Below are 12,981 nucleotides of genomic sequence, written 5' to 3'. Positions count from 1 at the left end.
CGAGAGAAAATGTCTACATACCACACTAGGTGAGTGAAAATAACAGCCTTATCCAGAATGTTGTTCTTGATGATCAGTCACGATTTGGTCCTTGACAATGAAGGATTCGGATGCAATGAAGACAAGGAAACGTATTTTACTTACAGCTGTACAGAACACAAATTAAACAAAACTAGATCTTCTGTATTGCAACCCTACTCAAACCAAGGTAACTTATAAAGCTAGCTAATACACTGCATTTAAAAACAACTAACGTTAAACAGAATGAGCCTAGTGCATGATCATGCACATGTGATCACTATTAAATTAGATAAAACATTAGCAGAGACACATAACATGTTCAGTGACACCCCTGACTGATTAATATGAGTATGTTGCTCATTTCACTGTCGTTAATGGTATTGTCTAGTACACACACACAAAAAACTTACTCGTACTTAGTAAAAATCATATTATGATATTGACCATGATATTTTGTTGGCCTACCAATCGGAAGGTTGTGAGTTCGAACCCTAGCAATGCCAAGCTGCCACTGTTGTGCCCTTGAGCAAGGCCCTTATCCCTCAGCTGCTCAGATGTATAAATGAGATAAATGTAAGTTTCTCTGGATAAGGGCATTTTCCAAATGTCATGAATGCCGTAAAATATTTTTATGGACAGGCTGAAAAACGTGGTCGGTTTAGACAGATGAATTCTTGCATGGTTTAATTCTAATCTGACAACGTTTTACCAATATTATTAGAGATTCTTCATAATAAATGCAGTATGGTGTCTCACACGGTTTTGTTTTAGACCTGCTATTGTTCTCTTTTGGACAGGTACGTTGCAAATATTATGTTGCCTTTCACTTCTGTGCTATCCATTGTATATATTGACCCTATTTATAATAAGCTGTGTTTGTCACTGTTATTGTAGCAGTTGATTAAATAGATTTATTGTTTCGCTGAATTTCCTGGTATCTTGTTTTTTTACCTGTGCTTGGTTTGTAAATGTGGCTATGAATTTGGGAAAATTATGTGCTATGTAACAGGGTTTACCATGCTGGAGTGTTTATTTGATTTAATATATACAGTATATTATTTGGGTTTTTTTTTAAAGAATTTTATTAATTTTTTTACATTTTAGCTGTAGTGCATTAAGTCATAACCCCTTCATTTCTCACTTAAGTCTGAATTAAAGAGTCATGATGAGATTATAATCTTACGAGTGCATTTTTGCCTTTAAGTGATGCTATGTTGGATTAATGTTGCTATGTCATTTCTTTTGTTGATAGACAATATGTGCAAATTTCACATCCATCCATCCATCCACTTTCTGTACTGCAGGGTTGCAAGGAGCCTGGAGCCTATCACAGGGACTCAGGGTACAAGGTGGGGGACACCCTGGACGGGGTGCCAATCCAACACAAGGCACAATCGCACACACATTCCCACACTATGGACAATTTATAGATGCCAATTAGCCCTCAATTCATGTCTTTGGACTGGGGGAGGAAACCGGATTACCAGGAGGAAACCCCTGAACTACGGGGAGAACGTGAAAACTCTGCACACATAGGGAGGAGGCAGGAATCAAATCCCCAACCCCAGAGGTGCGTGGCAAATGTGCTAACCACTAAGTCGCTGTGTGGACCTTTTACTAACTCACGTGCACAAGCCAATGATGTAATTACACAGCAGGAAAAGAAACAAATGAGCAGCCTATTATCTGATATACACGAATTTCAGCACTTTCAGGACTATGTGCGAAAAGGGCTATAATTCCTACCCAGATGCAATTACCCTTGAATTTAAGCTAACTTTCTGCTCCAGAGAAAATAGTGTCTAGTTACATACACTCTGTGCATGTAGATATGTCTGTAGACATAATTTTCTATTTTTTATTGCTATATACATAATGTTTTAAAAGACTGACTAACCTTGAATAAACTAAATCAGCTAAGGTATCTAGCATTTTCTCAGTTTTGGAAAAAGTATTGAAAATTTATTTCATTTGACATGTACAAAGGATGACAATGCATTTTCAGAGAGTGTAGAGAAATTCTTTCTATTTTTGGACTTTGACCTTTAGTAACAGCTTCAATTATGTATGTTACACAGAATATGAAGAGCTTACTACTGTGCCTGAGCCACTCATACCAGCACTACTCCCACTACCATGTCATTGTCAGTGCTGTACTAAAAATGGTCTACGACCCACATGATTCCTAATCAGACACAGTCCAATGGACAGTCCAATGGCCAATTTTTTATTGATGGAAGGGTAAGGAGGGTGGCGAATCTATTGGCCAGTAATTATTCACTGACAAGGTGACCTACATGGTAGATGTATGTGATTAAATGGTCAGTAACCAGAGATACAAGGTAGGTATACATAATAAACACGGTAACTATTGTACTCTTGTACTGGTGCTTTCATTTTCACTTACCTATCAACTTGGTGGATTCAAACCTAAGTTGAAGGAAATATTTATTTTCAATATATAAGGATGTAGTAACTGACTATAATAGTGATGCACTGCAAACCCAGCAAATATAGAACATTTTGCTAGTGTTATCATTTGGGTCCACTTTGGAACAATTTCAGAACACTCTGGGAATGTTCTCCTAAATAAAAATCTTAAAAATTACAGAATTATATAAATTAGGCCAAAGATAATTGCATGTTATATTTCTGTAAAGGAACCTTCCCTGAAAACCAAACAAGAACTAAAGGGCTCAGGTTTCGGGAAAGAAAACAAACATTCCCAGGACATTCTCATCACCAATATGTGTTAGCTTGAACCCAATTAAAACCTACTGAATATGTGAATATAACAGACATGAATCCTGCTCTATGAGACACATTAATCATTCCTCATTCATGCTTTCTACTTATGGCCCCTATAGAGGCAGGCCCTTCCAGATGGCAGAGAGACAAGCCAAGCAAATCAATAAAGCAGAAAACAGTGGCCGTCAGCACAACTACTTGTGCCACTCTAGCAGCTTGTATATAAATTTAGGTCTTCTGAGAGATCCAAAGAAGAAGAGAAAAGCGTCGAGTATCCTGCAGCTCATCAAAAGATCGCTCCGTTTTTAAGGAGAGTACAGCATCTGGTCTATAGAAAGTGTGCTAAAACCTGCATGTGCTATTAATGCTCAGTTTAAGTTTGGAGCCAGGAGATCATCCTCAGAGTTTAAAATACCCTGCTGAAAAATGTGCTAAAAACACCAGTTCAGTCTGATCGGATTTTTTTTTTTTTTTTTTTTTTTTTTAATGTTTCCAGAACTTACCAATGTGCAGTGATGTTTGAAGAAAAGCTAAGCTAATCAGGCTTTTTGTCCTGAGGTATACCCTGGACCCTTTATTCTCAACAACTTCAGGATTGTCAATCATATTCACAGCCCCTTCTATCATTAAATACTTTTAGCATTATTGCTATGTTCTAAATAATTCAGACACTGGAAATACAGCTAATCTTTTAGGCATCACTTGAGCCTTTTGTACACCTATAAATTGTATCAAACCTCATTCTCCATTTTAATATTGTGTGAATCTGTCATATATGTTGTTCATCAGTCGACTTTTATCAATGACCACCCTCCACTCCATCTATCAAAGAACAGTGTCCACATCGCTGTCCTGATATTATTACTGTCTGTGGCACTGATATGAGTGTATCAAGTAGAACAGCTTTGCTGAGAACTTAAAAGCAGCTCAGTGTCCGTGACATAGGCCAGAAAGAAAAACAACAACATTCTGTGCTGAGAATGGTCCACCTCCCAAATAATATCTCACCAGTAGTAGTCTTATGGTGGTCCCGTTTCAACGTGGGAGGGGGTGACCATGGATTGACACACAGATAGCCTATGGGTATATATCTCAGTGGACGAGCATTTGACTGCTGCCCCCTGCAGCCCTAATCTACATGGTTAAGCAGAAGAGATTTTAAGTCCCAGCACTTCCAACCTTCTGCTGTTTAGACTTCTAATAGGGGTTTACCGCAGTGGTATTCTTAGACCCTGACCTATTTAACTAGTCTGAGGATTGTAGAAGACTACAAACACACTTTTGAAAATGCTACTGTAGCCTTTCATTCAACTTACTGAAGGGCATTGCATTACCATAAGGGAAATAGCACAACTGACTACCCAGGGCCACTAGGTGGAGGAAACTCTAAAGGGGTCTTAACTGAAACTGCAATTTGACAGCACAAAAGATGTGCATTGGATGTGGTAGGGAATCCATACATTCACAGACTACAAACCCCAATCACCAACTTCAAGAGCTGCTAGGGCATCACTCCCCAATGAACTGAATGTTTTTATGTCTGCTTTGAGCTTGCTGACAAAGACCCCCTACCGCAAGCCCCCGCAGCATCACAAGAGATTATGCCTGTGGTTTCTGTGAACAATATGAGGATGACTTTCAACAGAATGAACATATGGGCCAGATAGAATTTCAGGAGATGAATTGAAAACCTTTAGTGACCAACTAGCAGATGTTTTCACACACATTTTTAATTTGTCTCTAAGCAGTTCAATAGTACCTAGCTGTTAAAAAAAAACCCCACCACTATTATCCATAAGCTGAAAAAATAATAAAGTCAGCTGTCTTAATTACTACTGCCCAGTAGCTCTGACTCACATAGCAGTGAAATCCTGTGAGAGACTGGTGCTGAGACACATTGAAAACTATATCCCAGAGACTCTTGACCCACTGCAGTTTGCCTACCGTCAAAATAGGTCTACTGAGAATGCAATAATTTGCACTACACATCACACTGGCTCAACTGGAAAACAGAAAGTGTCATGACAGACTGCTATTTGTGGACTATAGCTCAGTTTTTAACACAGTCCTTCCAACCAAACTGATACACAAGCTACTGGATTTAGTACTCAGTCCCACCCTATGTAACTGGATGTACGTGCGGATAGGCATGAACACGTCCTCCTCTCCGACTCTCAACATGGGCACCCTGCAGGGCAGAGCCCCTTCTTGTACTCCTTGTTCACTTGTTCCTTGTTGTTTTGCTAGATACAGCTCAACCAGCATAATATAATTTGCTGATGAGACCACCATAGAAGGGCTGATTACAAACAAGGATAATGCAGCATACAGGGAGGAGGTGAGACTCCTGGCAGAGTGGTGCCAGGACAACAACCTTTCTCTCAATGTCAGCAAGACTAAGGAGCTAATATTTGACTAGAGGAAACAGGAGGCAGCACACACACACACACACACCTATCTACACTGGGGAGATGCTGTGGAGAGGGTCAGTAGCTTTAAATTTCTTGGGGTCACCCTCACCTCTACTCTGAAGTGGACAGAGCACACAAAACTGCAATAAAAAGGTCCACCAGCACCTACACTTTCTGGGGTGCCTGATAAAAGCCTGGTTGTCTACTGCAATCTTGAACAATTTCTACATATGTGCTGTAGAATCCATCCTCACCAAGGGCGATCACATCCTGGTACAACAGCTACCCGGCACGGGAAGAGAGTTCTCTGAAGGGGGTGGTGAAGACAGCAGAAAAAAATCACAGGCACAAACTTCTTAACCGTATAAGACATTTACATTTACATTCATGGCATTTGAACTAAGAGTACCATCAGTCTGAAAACTCTGTGGTGGAGGTAATATAGAAAGAAAAGCACACAGACAGCACATTTTTAAGTGCTAATTTAAGTACTTTAGGAAGAGGTAGATCTTTAGACGACGTTTGAAGACTGCCAGTGGCACAGCTGTTCACACATCTTGGGGAAGTTCATTCCACCACCTAGGTGTCAGAACAGAGAATAGTCTTGATGCATGCCTTCCTTGTACCCTGAGAGATGGTGGGACCAACTGAGCAGTGCTAGAAGATCAGAGGAAGCATGGTGCAATGCGGGTGTGATAAGTGCTTTGAGGTAAGTATGTGCTGGTCCATTTTTGGCTTTGTGAGCAAGCTTCAGTGTTTTAAATCTTTCATTTTAAATGAGTTGCAGTAGTCCATTCTTGAATTGACAAGGGACTAAACAAGCACCTGAGTAGCCTGTGTGGATAGAAATGGACACGTCATTCTGATGCTGTAAAGCAGAAATCGACATGAGTGTGTCAGATTAGCAACGTGAGACGTAAAAGGACAGTTGATTGTCCATGGATACCACAAGGTTGTGTGCAGTAACCAAAGGTGAGATCAGAGAGTTGTCCAGGCAGCTCACAAGATCCTGACATAGGGATGAATCACCTGGGATGAAGAGCAGTTCAGTTTTGCTGAGATGAGCTGCCATCCATGATGAAATGTCTGGCAGACATGCTGAGATCTGAACAAAAACATGAGTGTCTGAGGGAGGAGAGGAGAATCTCATCCACATAGCAGTGGTATGAAAACCCATGTGAGGATATGACCTTATCAAGAGATCAAGTATAGATGGAGAACAAAAGAGGAACCAGTACTGAGCCTTGTGGGACACCAAGCTGTGTCAGAAAGGTGGGTCACATCATGAAAGATTATAGCCATCCTGCACATTCAATTTTCTCCTTTCTGCCCTCAGGTAAAAGACTCAGATCCATCAGCACATGCACCTCAAGACTCAGGGACAGCTTCTATCCCAATGCATTAAGACTTTTCAAATGTCTCCCATATAAAACAAATAAGACCCGCTGACACTTCACTGACAATGCCAGGACATTCTGCAAGGTCACTTTCACAATTATTTCTGCTTTAGTTATATTTTTATATCTATGTGTACATATATATCCTCTACAGACCACATTTCAACAACTGTAGGGTCCAGTAAGTTCATTCTGTACAACGTCAAGAAGATCCGACTGTATCTCACTGAACAGGCTACAGAACTACTAGTCCAGGCTCTTGTTATCTCAAACCTGGACTATTACAATGCACTACTCCCGGGCCTCCCAGTCAGCTCCATCAAATCCTTTTAGATTATTCAGAATGCCACAGCTTGCCTTGTTTTCAACCAGCCCAAAAGAACCCATGTCAACATCCATGTCACAACCCATGCCCTCTTCATCTCCCTCCACTGGCTTCCTGTAGCCGCCCACATCAAATTCAAGGCCTTGATGTTCACATACATGACCTTGTCTGGAACAGCACCCCGCCTACCTCAACACTCTCCTTGAGGTTTATGTTCCCTCATGCAAACTGCGATCAGTTAACAACCGACACCTGGTAGTGCCTACTCAGCGAGGCATGAGGTCCCTTTCTTCAAACTGACTGTCCCTCAGTGGTGGAATGAACTTCCAACCTCAATCCGGACAGCAGAATCTGTCACTGTCTTCAGAAATGGCTAAAGACCCCCCTCTTCCATAAACACTGAACTAACCCCTAACTTGTGCACTTTGCTTTTCTATAACCCAAATTAAAATCTTGTATGGTAGCACTACTTGTTCTCTATTAAATCGCTTTGCTTGTATTTCCTCATTTGTAAGTCACTCTGGAAAAAAGCATCTGCTAAATGAATAAATATATATTTGGATTTTTTATACTTGTGGATTAACATCTCTTTTTATAGTCATATTTTATTTTTATATAATTTTTGTAAATAAAAATGGTATCGTTATTGTATGTTTATTGTCTGTATGTTTATTGTCTGGTCTTGGCTGCGGAGAAGCATCCAAGTATGAATATGTCTGGGTAAGTTTGCATTTTCATGAGACAGGAAAACAGCCCATAGACTGTATTTGAATAAGGCCCAGAAATATGAGTTGGACATGGCTGACTTTGGCCATGCCAATCCCTTCCAAACAGTCATGAGTGAAGAAAAGTATTCTGTCTTTCTGTACACGCATAGGTGAAGCTGGTAGTTTTGCTGCTTCAGAGCTCTAAGGTCCCTGGGTCAGCCCTGAGCTTGGGTTACTGTCATGTATGAAGAAAATATTTTGTATTAGTGTACACAAGTGTACATGTACGCATAATGACAATAAACACCACATTCCCTCTTCAAAAATGGTGTCTTCCAATTACACGACACTTCTATACTCGGACTTCATATCCCATAATCCTCTTTTCAATGACGCGTCAGGATATCGGAAGAGGCTTCGTGTTGTTTCTAGAAGGGACCTGGGAGCTGTGAAGAGTTTCTCTTAGGTATGTAGTAACATTTTGGTTTGCCTTGTTTATATATGTTCAAGCATTTTCAGATATTATTGTTAATTGTGCATACATCAGAGTCGCCTTTTAGCAGTGAAAAAGTTGAACATGCCAGCTGACGCTAGCGCAAACGCAATGCTAAGCTAACAAGGTGGCTGTGTATCTGTAACATATAATTGTTAGATGCATTTTAGTATGTTTTCACTCCTTTACTCCAAGTTGAGTTTATACTTAACATTATATGTTTATATAGTTGCATTTGGGGTTAAATATAATGCGTGTTTTTATGTCAGTATTTCTGTAAACTCTACTTAGCGGTCTCATTAGTTACAGTCTGAATAAGTAAAAAAAAAAAAAAAAAACGCCTGGTTTCTGGATTATTATATGTACAAGAGCATGAATTCGTGTAATTTAGTTACATTATTAACATTCAACAACTAAATTAAGCATTCATGTCTGGATTTCCTGCTGTCTCAAGGATGACAGACTGACCCTTATACTGTATGCATTATGCACTCATTGGCCATTTTATCTTAGATATATACAAGGCCAAAAATATGTATTTACCTGTCCATAACATCTATATGAGCTTGTTTATGGTAAATAAATGGTAAATGGTCTGTACTTATATACTTATATAGCACTTTTATCCAAAGCGCTTTACACTGTGTCTCATTCACCCATTCACACACACACCAATGGTAGCAGAGCTGCCATGCAAGGTGCTAACTTGCCATCGGGAGCAACTTGGGGTTCAGTGTCTTGCCCAAGGACACTTCGGTATGTGGAGTCATGTGGGCCGGGAATTGAACCGCCAACGCTACGATTAGTGGACAAGCCGCTCTACATATCCACCATCTGAGCCACAGCTGCCCGTTTACGTCCCATTCCAACACCATGGGCATTACAATGGACTTGGCCCCCATTTGTGTCTTTCCACCGCACGGTTCGGTTCGACTCGACTCTTTTCGCTTTTTGGGGGCTTTCCACTGTGGATAGTACCTGGTACCTGGTACTTTATTTAGTGCCACCTTTATTTAGTGTAACCTTGAAGTTCCGAGCGAGACGAGCCGATACTAAATGTGAGCCGTGCACTGAGGGAGTAGGGATTCTCCTTAACGAGTGGTCCTGTATTGTGCCTAAATAAATGTCATTTACTACATACTTTGCGTATGGTAATATTCTTTTAATTAAAAATTATGTATCATTTATCTCATTACAGATAAAATTACAACAAATGTTTCTGTCTTAGATTTTTATATCCCGCTTGTTACCGATTTCCAAACAGGCGTTTATTAAAGTCACTCCTGTCATGGCTGAATCTAACTTAGTCATATCGAGCACTAAGTAGGGTCTAGAACATGTTCAGTAAACAGGAAAGGCGTTGGGAATACGGTCTGACCGTGTATTTGTACAGGGCTCCGATAATACAACGTTACTCTTCCGTGAAGGCGAGTGGAAGATGGCACCCACGTTAAGACGGTATTAAACTGCAGTGGAAAAGCAAACTCAGAAAAGTAAAGCGAGTTGAGTCGAGCCGAGCCGTACCGTGCAGTGGAAAGTGGCTTAATGATGTCAGGCACTGATGTTGGATGAAGAGGCCTGGCTCACAATCGATGTTCCAGTTAATTTGAAAGCTGTTCAGTGGGGTTGAGGTCAGGGCTCTGTGCAGGCCACTGCAGTTCCTCCACAGCAAACTCATCAAATCATGTCTTTAGGGACCTTGTTTAATGGAACAGGAAAGAGCCTTCGCCAAACTGTTGCCACAAAGTTGGAAGCATATGATTGTCTAAAATATTGCTGTGCTCTAGCATAGAAATCCAATCAAGCATGTTTGATCACTCCAGAGACTCCAGAGTCCAGTGGCAGTGTGCTTTACACCACTCCAGATAATGCTTGGCATTGCGTATAGTGATCTCAGGCTTGTGTGCAGCACAGTTCTTTTACTGATGTTGCATCAAGAGGCAGTTTGGAAGTCTGTAATGAGTGATACAACAGAGGGTGGGCGATTATCGCACGCTACATGCTTGAGCCCTCAGCAGATCCGGTCTGCAAGTTTGTGTGGTCTCCCAATTCGTGGCCAATATGCTGTTGCTCCTATATGTTTCCATGTCACAATTTAAAAGCATTTACAGTTGCCCATACACACATACAGAGTAGTTGCACTTCAGGTACTGACTGAGACTTTTGGTTTTTTAAAATTTGCTATGCACAATTTGTCCTAGTTTCTGGCTATTTTACGCAAAAATGGATTACGTGCCACGTTGGCAGTCACGGACCCTGTGGGGCATTGGGAAGGGTTTTTGGCGGTCAGGTGTTGCATGGAGAACGGATGCAATTACATGTGTTTGATGTGTGTGGTGTTAGAATCATGCCATTAGGAATTTAAATTGCAAAAATATGCACTTGAATGTTATTATTTTGGATTTGTAATAATAGTATCTGAAATTTAATTTTAACTGAAATGAAATTTCATTGCAAACGAACAATATAAAATTTGAAACAGAGATGCAAAAAGAGGTGTTTTCTTTTTAAAATTGTCCAGAAAGAATTGAGCGATTGATGGAGGGTGAGTCTGAGACATTGGCTGCCATGGCCGATTCCTTGAAGGTCTCAGACACAGTAGGACATCCAGATGGCCAGAGTACTAGAACGCAGGAAGAGGACTGTTTTTATGACTGTGAGGAGACCTTTCAAGCAGAGAGAACGTCACTGGCAGTAAATCAAACAGAGATGACACGCAGTGAAGAGACCAAGAACGAATTACAGACAGAATCCATTCGAAATCCTGACACAGGTGAAGAATCTGCACAGGCTTCTAATCCTTTTGAAGGAAATGCTGCTACAAGGGGACATGAGCCGCTAGAGAAAGATACAGTGCTGGGAGAAGGAGCGTATGAAAGGATTGGAGAGGAAGATGAAAGGTGGACGGACACAGACTCAGAATTCAAGGAGGAGGCAACAAAGCCCAGTGAGTATGATGACGAGTATTTACGAGAAGCAGAGAAAAACCTGACAGAAGAAGAGAAGGAGGTGAGCATCACTTTGTTTACATTGAATTCATTTATATTGACATGAATAACTATTCATTATTGGAGTGGTCTTAAAACCGAATGCCATGATATCTTAAATTGGCTTAAAGCTGTGTTCGGGTTTTAATAATCTCATCTGGACATGATGGGAATGATATTAGAGATAATACTCTATCAGATAGAGGGAAAAAGCTTGTGTCCATATTTAAATGAAAACAGAGTCCACTTGAACAATAAGTGTGATATTTATAAATAACTTAAAAACTTAAAAGTTTACCTGCAATGCGACATAACAGCTGCCAGTAACCGCAAGGCTGTTCTTTCAATGACCTGACAAGAAATGTGTAACTTTTTTTAAATAATTCTAATAAAACTTTATTTTGTATAGCACCTTTAAAGGAGCTTCTTAAAGTGCTTTACATAGTAGAAATACTTCAAAGAATAAAACAAACAACAAATCAATGATGAATACCACAATCAACAATAAGCCAACAAAAAAAAAAATACCATTTTCAAATATGATTTAAAAATTCCAAGTGACTGTGCTTCACGAATTTCAGCTGGAAGTAGGTTCCACATCTTGGGTGCATATATAGAAAGAGCCCTATCACCCATGGAACATAAACATGTTTGATGGACAACTAAACATTAAATATTATATTATTATTCATTAAAAGTATATTCAAATATTAAAAATTATCTTGGTGACTTTGATCATGGCGTAAGTGTTGGTGCCAGATGGCCTTTGAATCTCCTGGGTTTGTATAAGCCCAGCGGTGTATAGAGTTTACACAGAGTGGTGCAAAAAACAAAAAGCATCCAGTGAGGTGCAGTTCTGTGGGCAGAATCTCCTTGTTGATGAGAGATGTCAGTGGAGAATGGCCAGACTAGTGTGAGCTGACAGGAAAGATATGATAAGTCAAATAACCACTGTGTACAACTGGTGAGCAGAAAAGCATCTCAACATGTACAGAAAGAAGACCAGGTGATGTTTTTTCCAGTCTTCAACTGACCAGTTTTGGTGAGTCTGTGCCCACTGTAGCCTCAGATTGCTGTTCTTGCTGACAGGAGTGGAACACGATATGGTCTGAGGTCTGCAGTTGTAGTCCATCCACCTCAAAGTTTGACATTTTGTTCTTTCTAAGATGCGAGTTATCATTTGAGTTACCATAGCCTTCCTGTCAGCTCGACCCAGGTTGGCCATTCTCCTCTAGCTGGAAATCAGTGAAACACAGCATGCACCAAGAGTCTTTGCCAATTTATTGCCAAAATGTTTTTATTTTGTAATGCGTGTTTGAGTGCACTAATTATTGTAAATGCCACCCATAATGTTTTTTTTTTTCTTGCTTGCTGTTCCTGTTACAGATCAGAAAAGTAAAGAGTATGGCACTGAAAGAAAAGGGCAATGCACAGTTTAAGAACCGGGGTGAGTGGATTCTGTTCTAAATTTCTCACCATGTGCAGCAGCAACAAGTCATTTTTCTTCTGTGTACACCTAAAACATAATTTCTGTACAGCCCAATAGTAAAGATTCAATTAACTAAACTCTGTGTAAAGATAGAAAGGTAAATTCTAATTCTGTTCTGTATCTGCATTCACAGAGTATGTAGAGGCTCAGAAATTGTACACTGATGCACTGGCAGTCTGTCCTGTGTGTTACAGCAAAGAGAGGTCCATCCTCTTCTCTAACCGAGCAGCAGCACGCATGCACCTGGTACATGTTTACACCTCCTACCAGCTTTTTTATTACATAGTAAACTTGTGAATACGTGAACCTGATGAAAGCCACTGAAATCTTATTTACTCTTGAGTCAGCATTACTCTCGAGTGAACACTTTTAGCATGGAATGATATAATAAATCAGCTTTTGA

General features: G+C 40.2%; 1 protein-coding gene across 1 annotated transcript in view; it reads left to right on the top strand.

Annotated features, from left to right (window-relative positions):
* Positions 1-8,000: 8,000 nt before the first annotated feature.
* The window catches only part of ttc1 (tetratricopeptide repeat domain 1), an 18,420-nt gene continuing 13,439 nt past the window's right edge, over positions 8,001-12,981 (top strand). The window contains exons 1-4 of the mRNA XM_053648527.1: positions 8,001-8,075; positions 10,624-11,111; positions 12,476-12,536; positions 12,712-12,824. Of these exons, the coding sequence (XP_053504502.1) occupies positions 10,641-11,111; positions 12,476-12,536; positions 12,712-12,824 (645 nt within the window). The 5' untranslated portion in view covers positions 8,001-8,075; positions 10,624-10,640. The remainder of the gene's footprint in view (positions 8,076-10,623; positions 11,112-12,475; positions 12,537-12,711; positions 12,825-12,981) is intronic.

The sequence above is a fragment of the Ictalurus furcatus genome, chromosome 18, assembly GCF_023375685.1.
Source record: "Ictalurus furcatus strain D&B chromosome 18, Billie_1.0, whole genome shotgun sequence".
Lineage (NCBI taxonomy): Eukaryota > Metazoa > Chordata > Actinopteri > Siluriformes > Ictaluridae > Ictalurus > Ictalurus furcatus.
This window is presented reverse-complemented; position numbering and strand designations above follow the sequence as displayed.